The sequence below is a fragment of the Erithacus rubecula genome (genome assembly GCF_903797595.1).
Source record: "Erithacus rubecula genome assembly, chromosome: 2".
Taxonomy (NCBI): Eukaryota; Metazoa; Chordata; class Aves; order Passeriformes; family Muscicapidae; genus Erithacus; species Erithacus rubecula.
In genome coordinates this window covers 75,918,452-75,931,862 of record NC_136685.1, presented here as the reverse complement: position 1 = coordinate 75,931,862, position 13,411 = coordinate 75,918,452, and the positions used below count along the sequence as shown (strand labels likewise).

Genomic DNA, 13,411 nt, shown 5'->3' with positions numbered 1-13,411 from the left:
ATATTTATATTATATACATATATAATATTTTAGTTAGCATTTTTGCAGGCTTTGACATCTATTTCTTCCCAAAGGAAAAACACTGTGCCTTGTGAGAACCTTGTGTGCATCAAGAAAAATGTATTTTCTAAATGTGATTCCTTAAGACTTCAATGTTTACAGGTGAAATATAAAGCAGTATCAGATTGGTTTTTGGAATTGGCCAACAAAGGACACCTGTGGAGTACTAGTCACAGCTGCAGGATGCATCTCTGTGGCTGCCAACCCACCTAGGAATGGGTTTAAAATCTCTTTGTAATGTTATTGTAGTTTTTGAGCTTTCTTGCAATCCTCTAAGGCTTCCACAACTAAAGTATTTCTCCAATCCTCTTCTTTTAGTTTCAGTCCACTCATTCTCAGCCACTTTCTAAACCAATATGACTATTGTAGAGGTCCCAAGTCGAAAAGGTCAAAAGAAAATTCTGCAGTAGTACAAACTAAAGAGCTTTAGGAATGGATTGGTGTTGGAGAGGACATCTTAACAAAAGTAAATATATGGCAAGCCATAACATTGTCATGGCAATGAAGAAATAATACCTTCAATTACAAGTTGTATTCGTGGAAGGATGACTTTCCTTAGGTTACATCCAAGCTATCACATACCTTACTTAGTTCTTCCTAAGGAAAGCATCAGAAATGTTAGTGTCTGCTTTTAACTTTGTGATTTGATTTTCCTTCTCCTTCTGTTTCTATTAAATTGACTGAGGAGTTTGACACAAAAGAGATGGACATACTTGGCAAATTTCATCATCTGTGCCTGTGTGTGCATTCATTCCCTCCAGTTTGGTGCACTGGAGACACACCACTCCAAAGGGTGATTTCTTTTGTTCCTAGGATACCACACTGCCTATGGACACAAACCACATCTCAGGATGTTCTTGAGTAGAGTATTTCTGATAAATAGTGCATAAGAACTTATTCAGGGGAATTTTTTCTCTTGTCAGATTTGCTTGAAATTTTCTTAATTTTACAGTGGCAAACTGTCTGGAGCAAAGTCAATAGTATCATTTATCATCTCTTTTTTTCAGTTAAATAATGTGACTAGTAGATTGCTTAAATATCTCAGTCATTTAGAAAGTGGAGACCTTTATTTTCTAAGGAAGTGAAGAAAAATAACAGCTTGGAAATCTTCATCATTTGGTGGTTATCAATCAAAATGACAGAAATTGAATTTTTCTGTCAAATAATGTCTGTTACTTGCGTCCAAAGCTCTCCTCTGGATGAAAGAGTGTGTGAGAAATGAGAAGAGAGGAGTCTTAGGTCAAATATGCTGCAATGTACTGTGCTAGCTCTCTGTGTTTTGGGATCCTATGTACTTTAATGTCCAAACCCATTCAGTTGTGTCTTGGCTCTCTCAGGGACGTCAGAACATGTATTATCTTTAGCTCATATAGACTCATGTGGACTTTTGGGAACATCATTATCATCTTTATACTGCATCCACTTGCCTTTTGCTGGTCTAAGCTGCTCAACAGAGTCAGATTTAACTACCTCAGTAAGGAAGTCCCCATAACCATATTAACATTTGAAGTCATCATATCCTCATTCTATGAATCTATTTCCAATAAAGTTTCATTTTTTGTTAATTGATATTTAGATAGCTCTGCTGAAGGATTTTTGTACTTCAGTTATTTCAGACAAAATAAAAGTAAAATGATAAAGTGGAAGAACTTAGAGTGAAGATGCAATTTGTTCTTCTTTATTACCTTCATTTACATTCATGCTGCCAGAAATAAGTACAAGTTCATTTGGAATGATTATGTAAGTTTGGTGGTTCATCGTAATTTAATTTTAAGTCTTTCCCTCCTGATTCAAATCAACTACAGAATGAGAAGAAACAAAGAAGCAAATCAGAACATTTCTAGAATATTATTTTAAAGAAGCAGTTTACTTTGTCTTTTATCCTTCTTTGTTTCTGCAGTGAATGCAAAAAACATGCTGTAGCAACATGCAGTGAAAACATACATGCTGTAAAGTAAAATAAAATACTTTTTAAAAGTAGCAGAGCCAGATCATAGTTGTAAGACAAGGGAGGAAAAAAACCAACACTGAGCAAAAAATGAACACAGACTGATATGGGATGAAAGTTCAACAAGTATACATGGAACCACAAATGATGAGGGAGAAAGAATGATCATACTGACCCGAAGTGTGTAGAAAGCAAAGCATCACTACATGACCATAAAAGGTAAAAAATGGAATCCAGAATATAGGAAGAACCGCTGCAGAATACCAAGAATAAAACTAAAACAAGTAGGAAAAACATAAAAGGAATTACAAAAAAAAAAAAAAAAAAAAACCAAAACAAAAACAAACAAACAAAAAAATATATATAAAAGAAAGAAAGGATGGTGTAAGATGATACAAGAGCAAAACATGAACAAAAAAGTAAATAAGGAAAAAAAAAGGTAGTGTGCAGCAATTGCTCTTGTGTTTGGAGTGTCTAGGCTTTTACTTTCATAGGGACAACTGGAGTGGAATGGAGTCTTTAGGAAGACAAATCCATTTGGAGGAGTCCTTGTGGAAGTGGTCTGCTGTTTGTGAGGCAGGACTCCTCTTGCCCCAAGGAAAATGAATGGCATTTTAAATAATGCCTGCTGATTGAAGCAGCATAGGATTTAAAATCTGATTGGTAATTGCTGCTGCTCACAAAGTCATTCTTCAGCAAGTGTCTGCAGTGCAGGCCTTGTCTGTTCCCTGGATTAGTTTAATGGAAAAAAAAAAAAGCCTTTAAAATCTCTCCTGTGACTGAACTAGTCTTTTACCCCAAATGAATTGAATGTGTAGTACTCTTCAGGATAGAACTGTGACCATGTATAACTTTAATATTTTTTTAACATTTCAAAAATTACTAAAATGGGATTAAATAGAGTGTTGTTGTCAATTTTAAAAAATATGTGCATCATGTAGAAGTCTTACCTTTGCAGTTTCAAGAGGCAGCTGTCATCCAGTTCTATTAATTTCAGAATCCTTATGGAGACATGCAACTGGAGAAGGCTGAGATGAGTCATTTTCCCTGCAGTCTGTAATGCATCACCTTTCACTTCGTGTCCTGGTTTCTTTTGTCTGTCAAAGCAAGTCATGCAATCACTATTCAAAAATAAGAAATTTTGGTATATATTATGTGTTTGCACAGTCCTCTCAACATGAAACCACCTTCTCCCCAAAACAAATCCTATGGATATACACAGAAATTACTTTGGAAATGTTGGTCCCTTTTCCTTCCATGAGAAGAGCATGTTTTCTACCATGGAGTTAGTTAAAAGGAGGCATTTATTCTATCCTAGCACACACCAGAAGCACGGTCCTCAATATTCTGGCAAAGTCACACCATCTCCCTTTAAAGCTGATGTAGCAGAGCAAAATTCCAACATGGACTTTGGGTTTGACAATGTGGGGCTTTGTTTGGTTGCATAGGCATTCAAAGGCAGGATTGGTAGGTTGGAGAAAAGCTAGGTAGGTTCATCTCCAGACTGTCTGTAAATAGCAACAGTTAAGGCTCTGAAAAAGCACAGGGACTGATGATGGGAAAAAGCCTAAGAAAACTTTCCGGGGTCTGCAGTGAGAAAACACATCTCAATTCCTCGTTTTTGTGTGTTAATTCTTCAATAGTGTCTAACCTTTCAATCTTGCAGCCAAAATTTGACTATTTCATTTCCTGTAAATACTCATACTTACTCAGACGTGTGTTCTCAACAGTTAAACTTTCTCAGTGTTAATTTTTCCCATTTAAATAAACATATTTTTTGTTTATTTCTATGTCAAAGGAGGTCAGACAGTAATTGCATACTAATCAAACAAAATGTACTTCAGGCAATGCAAAATTCCTGGAAATAGTGAAGTAAAATATAAATTAGGTAACACTTTTCTGTTTTAGTAGCAATCATCTTCCAGTGTTACTTTGATTTCACAGTAAATTCAATGGAAAATAAAAGTTATTAAATAAAAACCCAGGTAATCTCAGTGCTAAGGATAGTACATATTAGGTTTTTAAGTAGTTCTGTAAGACAGAAAAAGGATGTCTTATTTTTTTCACTTGTTCTGCAGTGATGTAGAAGGGAGTAACTATTACATGCAAGACTTCAGTTAATGAAATACAACCACAGAAAATTTAGGATGAAGCATGTTTCCTAAAAATTTAAGGTTCAGATCAGAAAAAAAGGTACATATCCTTAGCAGAACAGAAGTACTAACTCTAAGAACACGTGCAAGACAGTGGAAGTGCTCCCTGTAGAGGATGGAATTATGATGAACAACTCATGCCAAATAAATATTATCTGTATTGTCACTAGAGTAAGTTTTTGGCAGGATCTCTGAAGATTACAATATATTGGAGTTAGTGCTTACAATATATCTTGTGCAATAGAAGCAGATAAGAATTTCACTTGGCTTGACTTGTGAAAAAAACCAAAAAACCAGCTTGCTTGAAGCTTGATCATTCTACAGTAATTCCACCTTTGAGATATCACTGCTACAATTTCATTTTCATGAATTCATGTGTTGTATGTGAATCCTAGATTTGTTTAGAGCACATATCCAAGTGGTTAATTTGCCTCAATGGACTCACAAGAGGATTTCTTTAAACAGGGTTTTCTGGCATCACAGCGCCCAGTCCCTTCGTTTTTATCCAGCTTTTGTGAATCATGATTTAAGTCTAACAAAAGGAGGGAGGGTTAGTGTGGATCTGTGGAGGCAATATATTCAGAGAATTCCAGTTACTGTTAAGTAACCTAGTTTTCTCCTTCATAAATTTGCCTCCCCAGATCCCCACCCCCGAAGATTAAGCAGCAGTAGCAATCCACACCGAGAGGACGGCTGAGGAGTGCTTAATTGTAAAGGTACTGTGAAACAGTTCTCCTGGTATGATCTGTCCTCAGCATCAAGAAAATAATACTGGTAAAGGTATGTAGCTAGCTTTGTGTAGCCATGCTACAAATTTGTAAAAATGGACACCAGCCTAAGCCAAGTTGAAATACTGACATAATCCTTGTCATGTACCTATTAATATTCTTTGGCAGTTGTTTTTTTTTCATCTGTGAATTACAGGACTGAAAACTGAAAATGTTTCAACATAGAATGCATTTTCACAACTTTTTAGAGTGAGAAATGATTTTCAGTCCTTATGGTACAAACATCAGCGTGTCCATAAACAAAATAATATATTGGAAAAACATAAATATCCTATCTTAAGAGCCTAGAGGTATTTAAATACCATATATATGCTAGAAAAAACAAAGTCTTTTGGTTTTGTTTTTTTTTAAAAAAAGTGGAATTACAATCAAGCTATTAGAAAGCCAAGAAGACCCTTTTTAGAGCTAACATGCAATTCATGGAATCCAATTTTGTTTACTTTTTAGGCATTTTTTGGGGGGCAATATTTTGAATTTTTTAAATATTCATAGGTTTATGTAAGGTAGGGATGTGAGCACTCTGAAATCAAGAATAAATCATGCATACCATGGTTTGAATTTAGGACAATGACCAGTGATTCCTTTTGAGATGCATTCCCCCTGAGATGCCATACCTGAGAAAGAGGGGTTGTGTTGTATCTGAAATATTCCACTGCTTAGTTAACTCTGCCAAATGCAGACATTGCTAACATATCAGAAAGTTTTTGTTGTCTTGTTTGCAAGGTGGGACCTCAGCTGCTCTTACATGCTGGTTTTTGAACATGCTTTTCTGTTCTTCAGCAGCCAGTGACTCAGTTTTACAGATGTCAGACAAGCTTTTAAAACTAGAGTTGATGTTAGTGTTGAGAGTAAGATACTTACTGGAAAAGAGTTTTTAAAAAAGGGTTTTGTGTGTGTTTTAGCATGCTCACCATATCTTGGTAATCAGCACTTCTCAAGACTTTCTTCTACAGTGTTTTCCCGTCCTTCATATCCCAAAGAGATTCCTCTTAAACAGTGTAATGCTCTTCCAAAACTCTCAGTATTTGTTTTATTATAGTCTGCGTGTATGGAAAGGTGTGTAAGTGTGTGGAAAAAGTGGGGATAGAAATTGCTATATTTAAAAGTTTATGGACAATGGTGACCAGGCCTCATACCTCACCAGTATCTGTTTATTTGTTAATAATTCACAAATGGGTTTTTTTGGAAGACTAATTCATCTTCACTCTCCTTTCTGCTTGTATTTTTTCCAACAATTTAATTCCAACAATTTAATTAATTTTAAATTAATCCAAATGAATCCAATAATTTGAAATTCTCGTATTCAAGTCATCATATAGTGTGTTTAATTGTATCAAACTACAGAATAAAATATTTGCTAGTACTGCAGTCTTTAGAGGACTCAAAAGTCTTTAAGAAATAGCTTTTGCCAGTGTGGTGAGGGCTAGTGAAGGCTCTGAACTACCAGCTGGAGCTGTTGGTAACTGACTTTGCTGCTGCTTTGCAGTCGTGGTTGCACATGGCAGAAAACTGCATGGTCTTGTGTGGGTGGGATTAAGTGCTATAATACTCAGTGCTTGTTAGTCCTCAAGTGAGTATTAGTTTTAAGCAGGAGACTATTTAATAACTTCATTGGTTCAGGGCAAACAACCTTTCCATGTTTAGTGTCCTAACCTTCTACTGTACTTGATTCTTTCAGCATTTTATGTGTTATTTCAGCTAATTTTGTCACATTGAAAAGCAAAGTATTAGTAGTAAAAATACAGTTCTATGAGCCTGAGACATTGAGGAGCACATTAATCTTTTCCTAAAGTCATAGCTCATCAGTATCATTCTACATTCATCCAATATCCTGCATCTGAACTCTGAGCTTGACGTGCAATTTGTTTTCTGTATTGGCGTGACTGTATTGACAATTCATGTTTTATCAGAAAAATTAATGGACATGTTTCTACTAACCATGTAGAACTCTATTCTCCATCCACATATTTCCTTAAGCAGCACACAATGAGAGATAATTTCCCTTTAATTGATTTTGTGTTCATCATTTTGTTTGTGTTTTAGTCTTCTACTTCCTATCTAACTATCAGTTTAATTCCCTATGTGATGTCACTATAACTAGTAGGTCACAAAACCAAAAACATCAGCTTATACTATGTGATCAGAAGTTTAATCCCATTCTGTTAGAGTTGCAGTGATGTGCAAGTGCATAATGCAGTTCTGTCAAACTTTGAATGGTAGTTTTCTTCTGCATTAGGTTTTAAAATGTTTGCTATACCCTCATTTCATCCTGTCTGGTTCTCTCATACACTTTTGAAGCACTTACTAGACCAGGTAGGCCTGGATCTCTTCTCTGCAAATACATTCATGATTTGGGATTCAGTTTCCTCATGAAATTTATCTAAGCAGAGATGGCAAACACCCTTGAACAAATACTCTCCTAATATTTTGTCACAATAGATTTCCTCACTTCATTGCAGTTGACTTTCATGAACTAGTTCTCCTTGTCCCTTAGTATGTGTCACTTGAAATGCAAAACCTTAGCAAAATATCTGGTTTTACTTTTCCTTTCATAATGAATTTGTCATTATTTTAGTAGTGATTGATTTAAAGCAATAGCTAAAGCTGTAGAAAAATTGTCAGGATGGCAATTGGATAGGCTGAATTTGATCCACATTTGAATATTTAGTTTTGCAATCTTTTCAATCCTTTTTTGTTTTTCTTCTTTCTTTCTCTGATAGCTATGTTTTTCTTTGCAACATTTGTCATTCACTTAATTTTCTGAAAAAAAAAAAAAACAAAAAAACAAAAACCTGGCTTAAGATGCTGGACTTCATCAGGCCTGTGCAGCAAACATAAACTCTGTGTACCAGGTGGTACTTCATTTAGAGACTGCCTGCTGTTGTCATGTTTTTAATAGGAGACATTTAGATTATTAGATGTAAATTCAGAAAGCAGACCAGAACTCACATTCTTAGTTTTATGACACTACATTTCTTCATAGAGAATTTTTTCAAAAAACTGTTTAAAATCTTTTTCCACAGTTTGTACCATCATACCATCAGAAATTTAAGTGTAATAACATGTTAATTTCAGTAAAAAACATCTTACCAGAATTTAATTTTCAGTATTTTATTAGAAAGACTGTGAGCAGAGGTCTGTGGAGATTATTCTGATCACCTCATACATAACATTGGCATTTCACTAGACAGACCATCCATTAACAGTTGTCTGTACTGACGTCAGCAAACTTTCCCTTTATGTTTGACACTTTTGGTGGTTTTTTCTGTTCCTGAGAGGCAATGGTGATTATTAGTCACCCACCTCAAGGCTCTGAAGAACTTTTCTTTCTTGGCCACTTACAAAGTGAAAATTCTTTTGAGGATAACTCACTGTGTAAAGGATTAAGCAAGGAGGGTATTGCTTCAAGACTGGATCTCCTGGTTAGTATGTCAGCTGACTATTTGAGTTAAGTATATTTAACATTATAAGCTACTTGGGAGAGACACTTGGGATGTCTTCCTGCTTTGTAGCACTGCCCTTATACACCCTGAACCTTTTAATAAAGTATATTACCTTTACATGTAACAAACTCGTTTTGTGTCTCTGAAAAGCAGTTTCACTAGCCAAATCAGAGCAGAATAGACTGAGAACAGTGCTTGCTGTGGGATTCGGAGGCATCATCATTTTGCCATCTTGTATAACTTTGTAGTCAAAAATGGATGTTGTCTTTTGATAGCTCTCCTTAACAGATAATCTGGAGGCACAAATAGTAAAGAAATATGCTGACTTAAAGAAAAAGTTCTTCTTTTTTCTGGTTTTTTTTTAGATATTTTAAAAATTGTTTCTAGCTCTTCCTTTTACATTTTAAAGAAATCTATTTATTTCTCCCATGCCTTTGCATGTGTACCTTCTTTTTTCTTCACCTGTCTTCCTGATCCTACTCTGTATCCTAGCCATGTAAAAATTTTATTTCCCTGACAAAGTATGCTTCAGAAAAGGAATGGCTCTGCTCAGTTCAACCTCTGCAATTCCAGGTTTATTCACTGATCAGTTCTGAGCATCTGCAGGAGATATCCTAACTTACATTATATCAAAGGTCATAACTGGACTTAATTATTTTTGGAGATATCCTAGTGTACTTCTCCATACACTCTTTATAAAGTTCAAGCCTAGCTTTAATAATTATGACTACCTTATAAAGTCTTGCATAATGAAAGGTTTAGTTAATTTTATTATTGCTGTGTGTTGCTAGGAAATAATTCAGTACAAATATCCTAGTATAAAAGCTTGTAAATGAAAGAGAAATTCGCATTATTTTAACTTGCTTCAAGAAAAGTCTTTGTGTAACTCACTCCTTACCAGAGAAAAATATCAAAGTTTCCTCTGCATTATAATGTTTTAAAATCAGCACTAGTGGCTACATAATGAAAAGATTAGTATTCTTTGTAGATAGTTCTGACTTAATCCTCCAAAAATATATAAAATTCATGAAGGTCTTTGTATGAGTTTTTCTCCCTAAAGCAAGAACCTAAAACAAGGGTTATCCTTGCTGTGCAAAGTTTAGGTCTGGCCAAGAATAAATGTTTAAATATTGTGGTATTGGTTATCTGCTTCCAGACACAATCTCTAGAGTTATGAAATGATCTGGCATTTCTTTTTTCTGTATTCCAAATGGTAAAAACAACCCAAAATTTGCACCCTTTTTGCTTCAGACACCAAATTTGCATGAAAATGGAGAGGTCAGGACCATGGCCCTGATCATATTTATCATATTTAAACTGAGCACTGTTGTTTGGGATAAGGAGACTTTTATGTTGTATTGCACTTGCATGCCCAAATTCCACCTCAGAAGCAGGCAGTGGATTTTCTGGTTTTCTCTGAAGTTCTGGTCTCAATCTGACACAGTAAGGAACATGCCTTCTTTACCAAATGAGCATTAACTTGGTATAATAGATAAGGAGACAATTGGCTTAGCCACATCTGGCTAAGTCTACATTTTGGAATTTTAAATGCAACATTACAGAAACAAAAGAGGAAGTCTTTAAGTAAAGCAAGATTCATTCTGTAGTTTTCTTCAATAAATTACCATTTTGGAGAATAAGTCAGTTAATAACTGATCTCATTGGCAAAACTGTGTCCCTAAATGTTCATCCCCTAAAGGAAAGTGGTCTTCAGGTCTTGGTTGAGGAGCACATCTGGAAGAATAATCTTCATCTGGCCTCTGTACAAACAGAGCAGTGATATGGTGATGTAATATGTGGATGTCCCAGGTAGGGATCAGCCATCCTTTAAATATCACTCTTAAAGTCATGCCTTTGGATATCACCCATCACATTCTTCTATTGAAGAATCTTAATTATATTTCCCTCTATTTCTATTTTGATCTCACTTTGGCTATTGTAATAATGGTCATTTGCATATTTAGGGTAAAAAAACCCCATAATTTTCTGTTTTCTCTCACCTCTGCAACCAATAAAAGAACATTGTATTCCACAATATGTTAAGAGTGGTCTTTCTGGCATTTCTTCTTTCAAGAAAAATGGAAAGAAACTGGTCAATCTCAAAACAGTAAAATGAGAGGGGGTATGATAACCATTATTTATCTCTATACCAGAAAAATTGAGATGTCAACAGTTCAATATCTTCCTTATGCCACAAGAGGCAGATGAAACATGGTACTGGACTTCAAGAGACAGTTCTTTTAGTCTAGCATCTCTAAGCTTCATTCACTTCTTAGAGTATTGCAGTTATGTTTTTAAGAAGCAGATATTAGTCAAGTTGACAGCAAACAGCATAAAGAATAAAAGTTTTTAATACATTCCACCCTTTCAGTACATATTTAAAATAAGTAGAAGAGGAATAAAGATGAACTATATTGAGCAAAAGCTTACTAAACCTGTATAATATAATGTTATGTGTTATTTTAGATGTATTATTAAAAGCCAATGAAGTGATGGATGTTGGACTCCACTGGCTGTGCATCTGTTCATAGAATCATGTTAGTTTGTGGTACCAGGTGGTACCTGCTGACAGGAACTGAAGAATCCTGTAGCATCTGCTCACACGTTTGGGTTGTTACTGGAGAATTCTATCAAATCTTTTAAAAATAGGACAGTCTGAAGGTAAGGAAGTGTTAAGAAAGTTGCCAAGTGAAAGGAGCAGCAGGTTTAGCGTGCTGAGGATTGTTTGGCATACACAGTTGTTGTGTTGTGGTAAGCTGTGTGTCCTTTGCAGGGGAGGAGCTGTGCACTGGCCTCATTTCGGGCTGCTCCTTGGATTGCTCCTTCGGCTTCCAGACTGACGCCCACAACTGTGAGATCTGTCAGTGCCGGCCGCGGCCCAAGAAGTGCAAACCCATTGTATGTGACAAGTACTGTCCCTTTGGATACTTGTACGTATTCTCATCCCGAAGGCACGCCTCGCAATCCCTGTGCACCCTAACCCGGGCACTGCCTGTGCTTGCTTGGGGCAGAGCGGGGGGAGCGCAGGAAAAGGGGAATGGCTGTGGGACTGCACTATTCCTCAAGCGGAATTTGAGAAACTGAAACAGAGTATTCAAACTCAAAACCAGCAGATTATAAAAGGAAATCAGCGCTTAAATTTTTTTGAAGAATTTGACAAACAAGATGAGAAAGCTGCTTACAAGTAATATCTCTTACCTGTAGCTTTTTGAAATTCTTTTCACATGCTTTGATAATCTTATCTAAGTAGAAAAATCCCATAAATGAATTGTAATTATGATCCGTAGGTCAATATATTAAACTCATGATACATACAGACTAAAATTACTGCTCTTTACAGAATTCCTTTCCTGGAACTTCCCTCTGGTTCTTTCTCTCACTTGAAAAACTGACAATAAGTCTGAGCTACTCCTGAAGTCAACACACCTGAAGATAATTTTATTAACTCCTTAATTTAAAATCCCTTGTTTTCCTCTCACATTTACTCCTCAGTATACTAAGAGGACACACCACAGTAAAGATGGCTATCAGAAAACCTGCAACATTTATGAGCAAGGGCCAAAGAGAGCTCTAAAATGAACCAGAAATTTGAGGAGAATTACTATTAAACACTAGGGGTTGCAAATGTAGTAAATTTTATTGAAAAGCCTAAAAAAATTTTACATTTGAATGTTATCTGAAGTTCTCTTGTCATGAGGTAGAAATTAAACTATTATGAAAAGCAAGTAGTAACATGGAATGAACTCATGAAAATAAAATTTGCTGGTAAAACGTATAGAGATGCCATATATATTTTTTATAGAGAAACACACTCTTCTTCTTTTTTTGTTGTTTTTTTACTCAAGCATGTGCTAAACAGTTTTATTAAAAAATCTATGTGAACTATAAAGCAAGAGCATGTTAAAAATTAGAGCACATTTTAATAGGCATAGTGTGATAGTTTTAAGTTTAAGGTGTTTTTAAAACAAGTTGATTTCAAGCTGATGCCAGTGTTTTCAAGAACCCTGTCTTTGGGCTGCTTTTTCCCATATATTTTTGTGCACCTGAAAAATATATGAACTTTAAATCTTTTTAAGCTATTCAGAGAATAGCATTCAATTTAAATTCTGAGTTCATGTGCAGAATGTAATTTTATTATGCTGAATGGCTGATATTTTTAAATGATGAATGTTTAATAAAGTCTTCAGATAATTTTTTTAGAGATTGGAAATGAGCACTCTAATCTTGTAATTCTCTACAAAATACACTAATAATTACACTGAATTAAATTAATAACATTTAAGGTTATCTTTGTGGAACTGTTCGGAGTACAAAGGGCTAAAGTTGTGAAAAGAACTAATTTAGGATCATTTCACTTTGAGTTTTACCTTGGATTTATGGTTGTATGTCATCTTTGTTCAGTTTACTGCTACCTTGCCAAATTCTTTTTTTAAATACCATATATTTGACTTCCATATGTGTGTGATAATTAAAAACATGGGACATAATAGGGGACAAATCTATATTTTAATGTAAACATTTAGTCACAAATAGGACACAAAAGAAGGAATTATTAAAAGAGAAGTTTATTAGAGAGTGAACAGTTAAGGAGTAATTATCATATTTGTGATTTTTTTTTTAAGATTGTTGAAACTTATTAATTGGAAATACTGAGTTTGTGCATCTTTAAAGAAACCAAAACCTTTTCATAATTATCTAAAAAAATCTGCTAAAGCTCACTGTTTGAAAGCTCTACACAGTAATGGGAAGAAGCATTCCTTTTGATGGGATAGGAAGACAAAGTCTTTCATTCTCTACTCTACTGTAGGACAATTCATTATTCTCAGCCTTTTAACTAAAAATGAAATAAAGTTTCCTACACCATGAAACCAGACTTTCTAGAGATTTACATAATTTATTTCTCCTCTGTCCTCCTAGATCATGTTCTATAACTTCTCATGTCTTTTCTTTGTTTCGTACATCTGTGCTGAAAGTTTTTAGTATAGTATTTAGTATAGTATTTTAGTATAGTATTATCTG

At 35.0% G+C, this 13,411-nt stretch overlaps 1 protein-coding gene across 1 annotated transcript in view; it reads left to right on the top strand.

The window, feature by feature from the left end:
* The window catches only part of CRIM1 (cysteine rich transmembrane BMP regulator 1), a 171,224-nt gene that overhangs the window by 135,091 nt on the left and 22,722 nt on the right, over positions 1-13,411 (top strand). Inside the window, exon 9 of the mRNA XM_079298802.1 lies at positions 11,166-11,322. Coding sequence (XP_079154928.1) covers positions 11,166-11,322 — 157 coding nt within the window. The remainder of the gene's footprint in view (positions 1-11,165; positions 11,323-13,411) is intronic.